This window comes from Macrosteles quadrilineatus, unplaced genomic scaffold, assembly GCF_028750875.1.
Source record: "Macrosteles quadrilineatus isolate MER2022 unplaced genomic scaffold, UCM_ALF_1.0 Scaffold_7__1_contigs__length_78375512, whole genome shotgun sequence".
In the NCBI taxonomy this organism is placed as follows: Eukaryota; Metazoa; Arthropoda; class Insecta; order Hemiptera; family Cicadellidae; genus Macrosteles; species Macrosteles quadrilineatus.
In genome coordinates, this window is record NW_026542600.1 from 53,775,827 (window position 1) to 53,791,606 (window position 15,780).

The following is a 15,780-nucleotide window of genomic DNA, read 5'->3' on the forward strand; positions in this document are numbered from 1 at the left end:
AGTTTGTGGCACACCCTGTATCGGACAAAAGTTAAAAAAATATTTTTACGTAATTCCTTCGGGTCGATTTAGCAGGAAATAATTTTATATCATCCTTGTACGTTAAGCCGATTTTCATAATGAATTTGAGACCCCTTATGTGGGACACCCTGTATATGTACCTATTCATGCCATTATTTTTATCTTTCCGAAAAAGAGAGGTACTGGAACTTCTTTCTGCCACATTCCTCTGCGAATTGAGCACTGGTTTTACGATACTTAAGCATATGAGAATGAAATTCATTTCAAACCTGGCAGTATAAGCAATCTTCTAGCGTCTTTTTCTTTATTGTCCAATAACCATTCTTGATTATGCTTGTAACTATTCCTATGAATGGCAAAATCAGCAAGCCCAAGATAGTTCGGTAACGTATATCGTATGCGTATAATGTAATCGGTAACGCTACATAATCTTAGAGAAAGTTCTAGATTCCCAGGTCCACCACAGCCTAATCCAAATTGCATTCAGTAGACTCCCTCTTATCCAGACACCTTTTAACCGGACATCGGTTTAAAGGGACTACACTCGGCGGAAATGACAATTCTTTAACAGGACCATTTTTTATCAGCACGTTGGTTTAACCGGACTAGATTGGCAGGAAGTGGGCAGTACTGAAATGACTGTTCTCGTGGGAAAGATTTGAGACCAGTGATAACGTGTCTAAATACAATGCTCTCCTAAATTTAAGTCGAATATCACAGTAAACAGTCCGTTTTAACGAGTTTTTGGGGACGTCGGTTTAACCGGAAAACCCGTTATCCGGACTGGCCTCGGTCCCGAGGAGTCCGGATAAGAGGGAGTCTACTGTACTTGGCTACCAAACGAAAATCCACTTTTTATCTTCCCTACCACTTCTTTTAGAGTCCTATTTATTCTCCTTTAATTTGTCCTTTAATATGTATATATATACACACACAACACAATATACAGGGTGATAATTAAGTCTGGAACCTCATTTTAATTTTTAAACCGCAAGTTCACACGTGCTTACTGGTGATAGTAACGCACACATCTGCCCAATTACCGACCAGATAACCCCCTATTTGGGGAACGGTCCACAAGGAGTCAGACTAAATTCTTAAATAGCAGCATAGGTCGAGTTTGGTATCAAATTAAAAAAGGTCTCCGTTAGTCAAATTAAAATGCAATGCCACAAATCCGAACTCAAAGGGACAACCAAGTCAAAAATGGCAGCCGTTCAAATATTTATTTAATCTGCCATTTTGAATCTTTGAACGACTGTCATTTTTTACCCAGCAGATATTTTGATCTCAAATTTGCGGCATTGTACTCTAATCCGAACCTTTAAAGTGATGTGCATATCGACCTATGCTTACGTTTATGATTTTCATCCGACTTCTAGTGGGCGCCTCACAGCGAGCATTGCAAATTCGAGGAATATTTGAACAGCTGTCATTGTTTGTTTGAGTTCAGGTTTGTGGCATTGTTTTTACTAATGGAGACCTTTAATATGATACCAAACTCGACCTATACTGCTATTTAAGAATTTTGTATGACTCCTTGTGGACCGTCCCCCAAAAGGGTTATCCGGTCGGTAATTGGGCAGATGCGTGCATTACTATCACCAGTAAGCACGTGTGAACTTTGGTATTTTTTTCCATTGTGGTTTAAAAACTAAAAATGAGGTTCCAGGCTTAATTGTCACCCCGTATGTATGAACACATATGTCATGTGTCATAGTCATATGCATGTGTCATAGTCATATGCCACATGTGTCAATCAGTAACACCATATGTTTCTAATAGCCTATTTAGACAAACATTAAATTTATAATATATTAATTGGTTACAAACAGCTGGTTTAAATTATTCGTTTTAACTCCCATTTACACCAGATGGATGTTATTTTGAAACCAACAAAAAAAAATTTTATTTTAGTTTACATTATTGACGCAATTAAACGTTTCCATATAAACAAGCATCAGAACCAGTTTCTGATTTTTAAGTAGGATGATAAGTCAAAGTCTACTTGCTCTAAAAGCAATATAAAATCTGTGTGTTAATAATGGCCTATTTAAATAAATATTAATTTTATTTTTTCTTGTTAGATTATCAGCTGATTTAAAATCATTTATTTTAGTTATAAATTATATTACAAAAATAAAATCGGTAAAATACGGTTTCTATTTCGGAAATATACTTGTGACGAGCAAGGACTGTGTAAAAATTCCTATAGCACAGGGCACAGGGTCTTCCTCTACCATGAACGTTTTAGTACATGAGGGTGAGGGGGCGTTGTTACCAGCACTAGTGCTAGAATTATTCCTCTGTACCTCACTTCTCTGTGGCAGGAGTATAAAGCTCAAATAAAGTAGGTACGTACCTGAATGGGATTTGGCTAGACTTCATCAGGAGCCAAGTCTTCATGGTCGGAGTTTTGATGGTTGTCCTCGTTGCTAATCGGTGCAGAGATTGGAGCTGTTCTTCCCACCCGCAAACCGTCTCCTACCAAACCTTCCTCTTCTTCAGCCTTCTTCTCCTTCTCTTCTAGAGTTCTGATCCTATTCTCGTGTTTGACAATCATGGCTTTCAGTTTTCTGATTTCTTCTCTAAATTCTTTGATCATATCTTCCTGCAAAAGAAAAATATAAAGATAAGATTAAATAGCTCAAATATGTGTGCATATAAATATACCTCTTGTTCAAAACTCTTGAAATTCAGCTTGTGATGTACATTGCAATTGATATTTTAAAGTGTAACACTTGTAAACAATATCCGCTCAAGGCTACTCTTGTACTGAGAAAATTGTCTGAAACGCAAGTATGTTTTGTGAGATATAGATCTTGATTTTGATTTAAACAGATCTATTTTAGTTATGAAAAGAGGTATTTGCATGGATATTTAAAATTTATCCAACTGTTTGAGAGAGGTAAATTTAACAAAGATGCAAAGTTGGGTTGGCAACACTGAATTCTTCTTCCCAGGAAAAAAAGATTATAAAACTAACTACAAAAAAATGGCAAATTTCCTATTGCTTAGAAGCAGGCAAAATCCAACAACCACAGGAAAATTTACAGAGTAACTGAACAAAATGATAACCAATTCACTTTGTGTAACAAATAAATATTCCATTATACTTCCACTACCTTAAGGACTCAAAAAAATTTAAATTACATTCTACTCAGCTAGACTCGTACCGAAACAGCAGTGTCGATGACAGGGGCAGACTTTTGCCCTGGTCTGCGACTGTCCAGAAGATTAGCCTTCTTGTTGACCTTGAACTCTGACTTGGGAGCAGACGGAGGGGTGTAACCATCCCTGAGAGAAATCAACACAGGTTCTGCATCCTTGCCTTCAAACCACTCTTCCGCAGACAAGGACGACACATCACCCAGGGTATCTGGGTACAGATCCTCTTGAAACAGCTCGGACTAAAACATTAGACCAAGTTTAGACTCATAGTTGATGTAGTAGCCTATATTTAATGATTTTATGTATTGAATATATTTGCAAAACAGCGTTTCTTGTTGGAAACCAGATTTGTATAAAATGTAAATGTGTGTTAGTGTGTGTGTACATCACACCATATCACGCCACGTCTGTGACGTCATATCAGGTGATTTTTAATAAATTCCCATTGGCTGCCGCGACCACGCTATACCCGTGTATCTAACCACTACGTCAGTCCGTCCTAGTCCTGCAACCGTACACCTTTATCCCGGTCCGTGCAGCCCATGGTATTAACTAATTATGTAGTTTTTATTCTCACTAGTCCCGTCTCCTGTCAAGTTAAGACGTCGTCACACTGGCGACGTCACAGTTGATTACTTTTTTAACCCTCCCAGTGTCAAACATCGATGCATCGATGGTAATGACACGCTCTGGGGTGTCAAGCGTCGATGCATCGATGGTAGTGCAGACGGTTACATATTGTCTTTTAACTCAGTCAATTTCAGTCCGATTTGGACTGGATTGATGTCACTGTAAACAGCAAAAAACTGGCTTTCTTCTGGTGTCTGTTTCACCTTACTTTTGTTTGTCTGTTTCCAGATGTTTTGAGACAAAGACAATGTTTTGGTTGCCGTTTTATGTGTTGTTATTGTTGTTTACAAGTTGTTTGTTACTATATTGTCATTATTGAAAACTGATTTTTATCTGTTTAGACTACATATTTAGATGTACAAAATAATCAGTGATGACTAACTTGTTGGTTTCATGTGTTTGCAGTAATATATTTGAAGGTTATGTGTAATGACAGTAAAGTCATTGTAATAGGCCTAGTGAGTGATTTTGCTACTATTCCTCGATCATATTTATGACTCTTGGCTGTCCTAAAAATTAAGTTAACAATACTAAAGTTCATATTTTTTTTTGCTATAATATTTAGAAATAAATGGCTATTTAAGATTTTTCATTTAGGCCTAGTTACAATTATTCATAAAAATAGGGGCACGAACATTTTTTTCATATTTTTATTTTGTATTTTTTATCCTTCTAAGTACTTTTTTATGATAAAATAGTTATAAAAAGCTAATTTATAAATTGGTTTAAATACCTGCTTCTAGTAATCCAATAGTCGCAATTTTTCGTCACGCAACTACTTTCGACTTCATACAGAAGTCATCATCAGGCGTCCAGTGGATGTCAAAATAATCACTTCATCTGAAGGTCGTCGATTCACACATGGTACATTCACACGCAAACACGCACACGAACACGAACATAGTCACATAAAAAAGTACATTTACAACTATAATACGGATTAATGGTAACTTAGGATGATGCGTCGCCATTAATCCGTATTATAGTTGTAAATGTACTTTTTTATGTGACTATGTTCGTGTTTGTGTGCGTGTTTGCGTGTGAATGTACCATGTGTGAATCGACGACCTTCAGATGAAGTGATTATTTTGACATCCACTGGACGCCTGGTGATGACTTCTGTATGAAGTCGAAACTAGTTGCGTGACGAAAAATTGCGACTATTGGATTACTAGAAGCAGGTATTTAAACCAATTTATATATTCAACGTAATCCGGAGGCTAACATCAAAAATGAAAAAAAGCTAATTATTTGTGCTGAATCATAATGTGCATATATTTAGCTGCACAAAAATATAACAAGGTATAGTTATTTTACAAAGTAGATTTGTTACATTTTTTAATAAATATTATTGCAAAATGCCCAAAAATCGTCTGACACCACACAAAAAATGACTGACACCAGGAGGGTTAACGAAGTTGGTGGCTTCTTGAAACCTTCTGATTCATCTGTTGATAAAGGTTCCTAATTTGTTGCATTCGTGCAAAGTTAGGTTTCTAATGCTTGTATTATGTTAGTCTATGCTGTTATATCAAAATTAGTATTTGTGTATAGATAGACTTGCAGTACAATTTCAATCATTTTGTTCCTCAATTGTATCTGTTTTTTTTTTCACAACATTGTTTTTCCTGTACTTATTTATGCTGCATAGAATTTAGTGTATTTTTATTTATTCCTGTAACTTGAGTTCATCCTGTTGTCAATTTTTTCTTTTTTCTTACAGTCTATTTTATTGTTATTTATTCTGCTAGTTATATGGGTGAGTCAGTGAAACGGGCTATTTTCTTATAACGTTAGTGAGTAGAGGGGAAGAAGGAAAGGGGCCGAGTAAGTTACCCTGCGTTCCTAACCTCTGGAAGTTTAGTTGCCATACTTAGTTGACATACCATCAGCAAAATATGCAAGATGGCCCAGAGCTAATTCACAGCCTATGGATGAGCGATGAGGCTCATTTTCACTTAACGGGATGTCAATAAGCAAATTTTTTATATTGGTCGGTCCACAAGCACTTCATGAATGGCCAGTTCACTCTAATAAAGCTACGGTTTGGTGTGTCGTTTCTTCCATTGACATGAAATGGGGATATTGCCTGGCCCCCTTGATCCTCTGACCTCAGCTCCTGTTTTTTTGTGGCTTGACTAAAAGTTTAAGGAGTTGACTCTGATATTATTTTCAAGACTTGATGCTTGTTTTGTTGGTTCAACACAAACTTCCACTCATTTACTACGTTTTTTAATGAATAAATCGATCATATGATGTTTGACCTTTTTTTAATACTTACCGAAAAATGGCCCGTTTCACTGACTCACCCTTTTTACAGAAATTCGTTATTTTGAGGTTTTCTTTCTTGTCTTATTCTCGTACTCACTATGTTTTTCTCACTACTAATGTACTTAGTTTGTAAAACTAACTATTTTTGTAGTAAAAAAATGGTAAATATGTTTTTAAATAAATAAATAAAGTTCTCAAGTCTGTGTGTAAAATAAATGAAAAAATAAGGGATAAACTGGTCCAGTGCAAGAGTAAGCAGTACCGAGAAACTATTGGCAACGCAAGAACGCCAACTTAAGATATTACTGCTTTGGTTTCGCAGTCTATCACACTACTGACTGAGTTACTGACTCCCCAGAGTGTATTTGATAATCATTTAAGTTTGTCACATAGACAAAATTTAGAAGTTTTGGTGTGTTGTTAGAGCCTAGTGGTTGTGTCTCGGACTTTGGTGCGAGGGACGTGTTCAACACCTGGCTTATCAACAAAAATGTAATCAGTTAGGACTGTTTTCCCTTGAAGCATGTGTAATCGCTTGGTTTTTTAAAAGTGTTAATGTTACAAGCAAAAAGTGAACAAATCTGTATGACCTCCCAATAGTGATTATGTTATCTTAGCAAAGAAAAATGAGATAAAATTACTATATAAAACTGGCAAGACTAAGGTGGATGAATACGTAATTGTAGAAGTTTTTAGTACAAAACCGTTTAAGAAAAAACATAGATGTCTGTGGGAATGACGGCTCGTTGAGAACGGGAGGTCATCACGCAGCTAATTGTGGTGAAGGAGCAGTTACAGGTGTTTGAATAATAAACCAGATGCTCAGGATTGAAATTTACTGGGAGGTTTGTTAGTCAGTAGCTCAGTCGGTAATGCAACGGACTTCAGACCCAATGCAGCAATATCAAGGGTCCAAATCCTGGTTTCTGCCACTACATGTTATCTGTACAATTCAACTCTTGTACTGTATTAGCTCACCTCTTGCTTTGCTGGATATGTCCCAGGCATGGGCCTGAGATCAATGTTGATGGGCGGATAAAAGATTAAGAGGTCGCCAACTTCTTTTTATAAATGTACAAAACGTCCAAAAATGAAACATTGTTTTTCGATTGAGTGATCTTTAAAATACTTTAAAAAAACAATGATCCACTCATTTATTTCACCTAACTAATCAACTAATCAAAATAGAATTTTTCAAAACACACTCGGTGCCTATTAAAATCTATTGAAATATAACCCTTGAACTCTTGAGAATATACCTTGCCAGCAGTCCACAATGTGTTTTTCAAACTTGACAGAGGTTTTCAATCTAAGGTAGCATTGTCAAACAACTTGTACTATTATATTAAAACAAACACACTAATATGCAACTAATACACAATGGGCAATGGTGTTCACAAAACCACAGTGTCCTGATAAATCGATTATGAAACTTCTAACAAGTTAACAAAGCTCTTATAAGACTGCTTATCAAAGTGATTTCTCTTTATATTCTTAGTGTGACTATCTATTATCAATTGATACAATATCTGGAACAGTTTATAAATCACCTTTCGTGGGACAGTCATAGAAATGACTTGGCAAAGTCCAGAGTTGTTCAGTCGATAAAATCGTGCGATTTCGCAAACGGAGACATCACAGCCTCGTTTTGGCATCATTCCGATGCCTCTCTGGGGGTCGGGTGTTTGGAAGGTGTTGATGTAATGCACATAAGGTGGTTCTGCGGTGATCTCGAAATATCTGATTACACTATCCCCCTGTAAAAAATACAATACATTAAAAGCTTGAAAATAAAGGGTAGTGATGATTGCAAAGAAATTGTTTACAGTCACAACACAATTAATTTGATATTTCGCCCCGATACAAGGGCTTCTTCAGAAGAAGGGACAGGTGTATTGTGAACTTTTTGTGTGCTGATCACAGCCGTGGGAAATGGTCACGATATTACTGTGATACCATTGACATCAATATACGATGACAGGTTAGGATTAAGCAAGGAGTCGTATTAGCCAAGGTCGGAACTACTGCAATAAAAGTTCACAAAAATCAACAATCTTAGGTACAAACAAAAGCAAAACTGTTAGGCTGCTGGCTGTAATATACTGGGTTACATGCAGTCTTACCAATACAAAATGGAAGGAAGCATTTTGATCTCATTTTATCTTACTTTTGTTTTAGTTAAGTACTCACAATTATTTAGTTGAGTACTCGTACTATAAACTATGATCAATCGTCATTCTTTCTTATTCCCCAATTCATTCCTAGACAATTCCCCCAATATGTGGGCAAAATACAGCATTTATCAGTAATTTGAGGTAATCAATCATCTAATCACTGGTTCCCACATCACAGTGTTTTGGAGCATTATCCATTTAAACATGATTGGTAGCCAATTAGTGAATGTGTTTCTTTATCCAACAAATAACTTCTCCAAGACTAGAATTGAGATGATTGAAAATGTAACATATTTTGGAGTCGACAAGTTAGTTGTGCTGTGTTTAGCATGCAAAACGTAAACACGTTGCTCTGATGATTGAGGATAGAAGCATCTACAAAATTACGTCAATCAACATAGTCTGGGGATCACAACGTATCTCTAAAACGCCAGGTTTTTATTTTGAGTTTTTTACCAGAGATCCTCTAAGTCGATCCACTTCCAAAAAAATTAGGATTTTTAGTAGGCTAAGAAATTTTACATGAATTTTAAATTTACTGACATTATAATGTAGCAACTCCGTTTTTTCTGCACGACACTAGAACATAAGACATTTTTCAACAAGATGTGTTACCTTGCCACAAAGGTAGACTAGATTGGTGTCTGGGTCGTAGAGAGGAAACATGACTCCATTACTGGTGTCTAGCTCAACCATGATGATCGGCTCACTGAGATGGTCCGGGGCCCGGAGTGAGTACTGCCTCTCCGACATCTTGCTAAACCCAGTTGTGAAGATGAGTCCACTGCGCAGGAAGATGGCTCTGGTGGCTTTGCTACCCTCGTGGCCAATCGCCTCCTGAAATATTTTGTTTTGGTTAGATCAATTAAGGTGACATTTTGATCCTATGAGTTCCAGAACTTAATCTGTAGACTTATTTTGCCGGTTTTAACAAATTTCCCATATAGAGGATAAGGTTTTACTCTAGATCTCATGGTAAGACCTGGACTCGGGAACGATTGTGGAGTCACTAACCAGCATGATCGGACCAGGGGAAAAGGGTTTCACAGGGGGTTATTTGGAGTAAAAATGTATTTTTCCATTTTTACCCTCAAAACATTAAATTTCTTAATTTCTCTCTTAACAGTTTTGAAGAGCTTGAAAAACTTATAATTTAGTATATTGAAGTGTTTAAGTTTGATTACTGTACAATTATTGTTTTGCAAATCATTTCAGTTCTCTAAAGCATTCACTGCCGAGTTTAGCATTGTCTTTCTACTCTCACGGATTCGAATACCATATGTGCAATCCGTATTCACTAATGTGTGACTTAGCTGGAGTTGAGAGCTCGAACTTTAAATGAACAGTGTCCAACTTGGGTGAATGTTAATGACTTTAGTGAGCCAAATAACGATTGCACACATCACCCATTTTGCTTCTTTTTACATTGGTATGGAGCAGGAGGAGGCTTTTTTGGCTTCATTTTGGTTTAAAGTGGACATATCGTGTTAAAATACTTGTATGATAGTAGTAGTTTACACAACGATCACGTAAGGATAGTCTTTACAACACGAGTAGAAAATTTAAAGCGCGAGCCTTGACAAGTGCCTTTAAAACTTCTACAAGTGTCGTAAAGGCTAATTACGCTAGTTGCGTACACTACTTTACCCACAACCATTTTTTAAACAGGTTAGATTAGGTTAGGTTAGGTTAGGTTAAAACTAAAACTCTAAATAATAATAAAAACCACTAGCCTACTCATAACTTCTAAAAGAGGTTGTTTTTGTTTATGACCTCTCAATTCCACTGATTGTGATACAAAGACTTATTGTCCCAGCCACTCACTCATTGTTTAATCAATTAAATTGGTCTTAACAGCTGATAAGTTGACTTTCGGAGTATTACAATTTTACTTTTTTTCTCTCTATCCTTGAACCTCATTGGCCTAAACTTGTACTGTAAAGTAACAAAACAATACGGTTAAGTAAGTAAGTAAACAATACTGCAAAGTTAATCTGTTCATCTCTAAGAACTGAATTGAAAAGGCTAGTTTAATATACAGTAGTAGTTAAAAGACATAACCTAAAAATGTGTTATTAAATAGATAAAAAAATTTTGGTTGACAATAGGTTAAGGCATGTGGAATTGATTGTATGTCAAGGTTGTGAAGGTAAATTACCTCAATGATTTCGCCGGACCTAGGGTTGATCAGTCTCATCTTCTTGTCCTTACAGGTCGTGAGTAGTTGGGAGCCGTCCCAGTTCCAACAGGCACTGTAGATGATGTCCGGGTGGCAGTCGATGTGGACCAAAACTTCCCCCAGCCCCACGTTCCATATGGCTACTTGATTGTCTGAGCCTGTTCATGGTGAATTAAATCAATTATGAATTCATTTGTTTGTACCTTAAGTATAAAACATAACATGAAACAAAAGAAAGAAAACATTGTGGAGGATGTGTACATTTTAAAACTTGACTTGATAAAAAATAGATATGTATAACTTTTTGAAAAATACAAGTTGATCTGACTTTCTTACAGATGTTTTACCCTTATGGATCAGCTGGACAAACTTATATGTGTTTCTGAGGTTTTATTACAGCGTAAGCCATTACAAAAAGTAATATTTGTTTACGTTTACTGTTTGTTTCTAGAAATGTCCCTTATTTTATCATTTCTTTTACTATTGCTTATCTTTTACTGTAGCAAAAATGTTAATCCCATTGTATAAACCCTAATATAACAACAAAAAAAAAAAAAAAAAAAAAACATCAGTCGACATTAGCACACTCAAACGTAACCGACATACACTTAAAAACAGGCGAAGATCTTATAATAAGATAAGAAGTATGTTCAAATACAACGGTTTTACATTTAAAACGAGATTGACTTTTTACCAAACATAATACATTTATGTTTAACATGTTACAGGTACTGATAAATATGGGTGGTATCATCCTAAAGGTTACATAAAATACATAAGGTTACATAAGGATGGTAACATAAAATACATGAGTCATGAAGACTCTTTCCCAAATAAAAACATTCTTTGGTTGAAAATGCTGTCAGTGATATGTTCTAATTTTATTTTTGTGTATAGTGTAGAGTTTTCTGTTTCTTGCACCAATGCGGATCTTTCCCTTTCTCTTAAGCTTGCTTTACAACAAAAATCCTTGACATAAATAGATGTGATATTAATAACAAGAGTCCATAGGATATGTGAAGGAGACAAGCATGTATACTGTATCTTCAGTTCAGGGTAACAGACCCTTATCAACATATGTCTAATTGACAGTGTTGTCCCAAATTAACCTCATTACCTCGACCAAGTGTTTTTTTCAAGGTAATTTTGCATTTTGAAACAATATCAGAATAATATTGCAATTGAAAACGGCAGAAATACAGAAGCAGAATAAACATGTACAATACAGTTCCTATTTCAAAGCCTCTTACAAGGTCAAAGAATAATTTCCTTGATCATAACGTAAAATTATCAAGCGTAGAAAATAGCAGAAACAAATTGGATGGACTACAAAATATACAGATTACATTAATATCAAACTAGTTAGGTTTTAAGAGCCATATTGCATGCAGTATTATCTTGTGCATATTACGATTCCTTCATTTGAGTTTTGAGCCAACAGTAACTTTGGATCACTGACCATTAACTGAAAAATATATGATTCAGACATATCAAATACTACTCTGGATGTCCAAACAAAATCACAGAACATCACAAAATGTATAGGAGTAAAAAATGTATCACAAAATCCTATAGTAAGTATGGACTGTAAACTGACTAACCCAAAATATCTACCATCTTTTTTTCCGACTATTTTGATCAGTCAGTTGAAAATTGGTCAGGTTGTATATATTTGGAGAATACACCTTTACTTGAACCTTTTTTCCTTTCTATGTAACTAAACATATCCCAGTCATATAAGTTTAATACACCTTTGAATTAATAATACTTACCAGCTGTAAGAAGTACATTCTGCGCCGTAGGGTGCCACAGAACCAATCCAACCCTCCTCTGGTGGTAAACAAGATTAACTACAGGCTCCGTCAAAGTTCTGCAACCACAATACTTTGGTTACTACAATGGCAGAAGAATATTAACAGAATGTACCAATTCCAAAATGGGATTTTTATTTATGAAAGAGAACAATAAAACATTAATTACATTAATCATGGTAGCTTTTGCTGATACATAAGCAAACATATGATCTGTAAAAGTTTGTACTCTATCAAAACAATAATCCAGTTAAGATAAATTAAGATCTAAGGTAAGTTAACAATAATACGAGTTGATTTTCTTGTCTCAACACTCTGACCTAGAGAAATAAGTGAAGCTGAAATCTGCTGCTTTGCAAAACTTCTCTAACAGACAAGGCAAAACTAAGCTGAGAGGGTACAAAAAAAATCTCAAACCCTGTAGTAAAGCTATTAAGTTTTTGTTTGAAGAAAACTCTTGCTTCTTGGGTTTCATTTAAAAATCAATAAATGTGTTTTGAACTTTTATAAATCAAAGTATTAACACGTTGAGTACGCAGGGTGGGAATCCTCGTCCCGCCTTAATGGCACCACTGGCGCAGGGCGGGAAACGTCGTCCTCCCATAACAACAACCTTGCTTCAGTGTGAGCTCAGCCTCGCACAGGGAACGTTGTCTCCTAATTCCGCTTATTGTGCTAGTTTTATACTTCAATCCAGTATAATTCGTTTCAGATACGAATATTTTATCGGTGGAAGGGATTGTTCCACATTTAGTGTAGTGTGGGGTTTTGGATTGGATTTAGTGAAATGGAAAAGAATAGTGATTGTTACTGTAGTAAAGCATTGTGGAAGGAACCTAACCTCAAAATTGTGCTTGACGCCTTTTTGTGATATTTTTTGATGGTGTATCCTGCTTTTTCCCTTCTTTTGGCAATACTGAGGGCCTGATGTTTAGTGCTGCTATCTGTTGGGTTCTTGTAAAACTACATTTACACAAATGAAACGCAGTACATGCTATAATATGCCTCTGCTATTGGATGAAAATAAATTTAAACATTTTCGTGCACTCATCCACACAGTGCATTGGTTGCTCACCGGTCACGGCCGGCCATCGCACAAACGCAGCGAACGTGTTAAAGAATACTTACTAATTTGCACCTTGGTGTTTCGAAATACTTGAAAAATTGTATTGTTTTTCAATATATCAAGATTCCGCTATAATGCCATTATGAGGTATAAAGTTACCTAGAAATTCCTCCATCAGGTATTTGCCACACCTTGACCACACAATCTTCAGATCCTGACGCAATGACGTTGTCATTGTGAGGACACCAGGCGATGTCTAGCACCGGACCTTTGTGACCCCCTACTAGAGGATGATCCGCAGCTATTCTTCCCACCTGAAACATCTCTTGAAGATTAGTTTGTTACAATAGTAGCTAGATCGTAAAAAACTTGCGTAGAAAAAATCCCCATCTTAAATAATTGATATAATTGATAACAGGCCAAATAACCAACCCTCTCAGTTAGCCGTTAAAAACACCATGTCGGCCTAGATGTGTCAATAGTGTAAATACAGGATTTTAAATTTTATTTTACATGTATACCCACAATTACTATACAGTGCTCTTTACTTATGTAAGACAATGTTGGTCATATGGTGAATACTTTTATACATGCAGGTTCCAAATGTTTCCTTAAATTCTTTCATTACATACCCTAGAATATAACGGTCACTATTAATTTTTGCCACTTCCTAGTTAATTGCGTTCCTAAGATCCACCATGATTCAGGGATTGTGAGTGAAAACGCGAAATTTTTGAAGACTCCAAAGAAAAAAATCACTCCCGCTAAAATCTGATGTCCTATGTATGAGCCACAGAATATCACCGATCGTGAAATAACCTTTCCTATAAACATAGTGCACACTACGGCCATTACATTCTTTGCAGTGTGCGGCTCTGGTTGAATAAACATAGATATTTTTTATCAAACATTGCTCTCTCACCCGTGATCTCAAAAAAGTGCTTGAGCATATCAAATGGCGTAATATAGGCCTACAACAATGAAAGTCAACCCTTCCCCTTTGCAACAATAACTCTAAAGTGTATATTAATCTGTTTAAAAAACATCCGGTTCCTGTGGGTCACCCTGTATATTACTCTCGCAATAAGATCTTCTATGGTAACACAGTTGGCAAGGCCAGGATTACACCAGTTTTGAATTTTAGCTGACAATTCTCATCAATATGTTGTATAAAAAAAATAGTCTTATACTAAAAAATATCCCATTCTGCATGGCTGTAGCTCCAACACGAGTGAGTTTGGAGAGGAAATGCAGAATATAAATATGTCTTAGGATTGCATCTACATTCTAAAAATATCAGGAAATAGTCTTTTAAATTTTAAGATAACCGCTATATTGGAAAATGGTAGCCATTTTGGAACCGTAGTATTAATATTTTTAATGTAGGCCTATTTGATGATCTTTTTAGAATGTAAATATGCTATTTTAAGACTTATTTATATTTTGCATTTCCTCTCCAAACGTAAATGTTTAGGAGCTACATGATGCAGAATTTACACAGAAAGCAAATTTTCCCAGTGTAACACGATGTAGCTCCTAAAAAAACAGCTTAGGAGAAAAAGTGTGGTTAAAAAATTGTTTTAAAATTGCATTTACATTCTTAAACAATCATAAAATACAATGTGTTTCATAAAAGATTTTAAAGTTAACCATTATATTAGAAAATGGTGACCATTAAAAAAAAGTGGAATTCATATTCCTAATGTCACAAACATTAGTTGAAGTTATCCATTTTATGTTTCCTCTAAAAATATAGTTTCTGAGATACAGATTCATGTATATGATTAATTTGAACAGTTGATGTTTTTCGCTTCTGGGTACATCAAAACAAAAAAGTAAATCTATTGTGGGTCAAGGTCTAAATATTAGACCTATAGTTTTGCTCATTAAAATATTTCCTATATGAGAAATACACAAATATTCACTATAAATGGGAAATTCGCTAAGATTATACCGCATATCTATCAAACTCCCTCTAGGAAAATATTTAAATTTACTCATTTTATTGGACCTTGTTTAGCGTAGGAGGACAATAACCCGAATAAGATAAAAGTGACATTTAAGATTAATTATACATAAGAAAGAGCCACAAAGTAAATTAAAGGTGGTGATTTAATGTATTCAAAATATAGGTCAAAAGTGTGTCAGTATTTCCAAATGACAGATTATTAGAAAATGGTGCGCTGTCAGTGATGTTATATTTAGCAATCTTGTCAAACTGCCAGGTTCTACTGGTCCGCTAGCTCTGTTTCTAATACTATAGCCGGCATTTCAATTAAACATCTTTGTTTACGATATAAAGGGTCTTGATCCCTTTAAGATGTTGTGTAAATTAGGATTACCACAAATGGACTCAAGTTATTGGCAAATTCATTAAGCAGGCTACTTATTTTGATCTTGCAAGTATGCTTATTTATTGCAAAGTCAATAAATATGTATAAAATGTGATTCTAGGTA

At 35.5% G+C, this 15,780-nt stretch overlaps 1 protein-coding gene across 2 annotated transcripts in view; it reads right to left on the bottom strand.

The window, feature by feature from the left end:
• Positions 1-15,780, bottom strand: part of LOC128997993 (coronin-1C-A-like) — a 30,096-nt gene that overhangs the window by 5,614 nt on the left and 8,702 nt on the right. For both annotated transcript variants that reach the window (XM_054423891.1, XM_054423890.1), the window contains exons 3-9: positions 13,483-13,637; positions 12,219-12,316; positions 10,426-10,604; positions 8,883-9,104; positions 7,644-7,850; positions 3,198-3,431; positions 2,384-2,632 (exon numbers count right to left, since the gene is read on the bottom strand). In XM_054423891.1, the coding sequence (XP_054279866.1) occupies positions 2,399-2,632; positions 3,198-3,431; positions 7,644-7,850; positions 8,883-9,104; positions 10,426-10,604; positions 12,219-12,316; positions 13,483-13,637 (1,329 nt within the window). In that variant the 3' untranslated portion in view covers positions 2,384-2,398. The remainder of the gene's footprint in view (positions 1-2,383; positions 2,633-3,197; positions 3,432-7,643; positions 7,851-8,882; positions 9,105-10,425; positions 10,605-12,218; positions 12,317-13,482; positions 13,638-15,780) is intronic.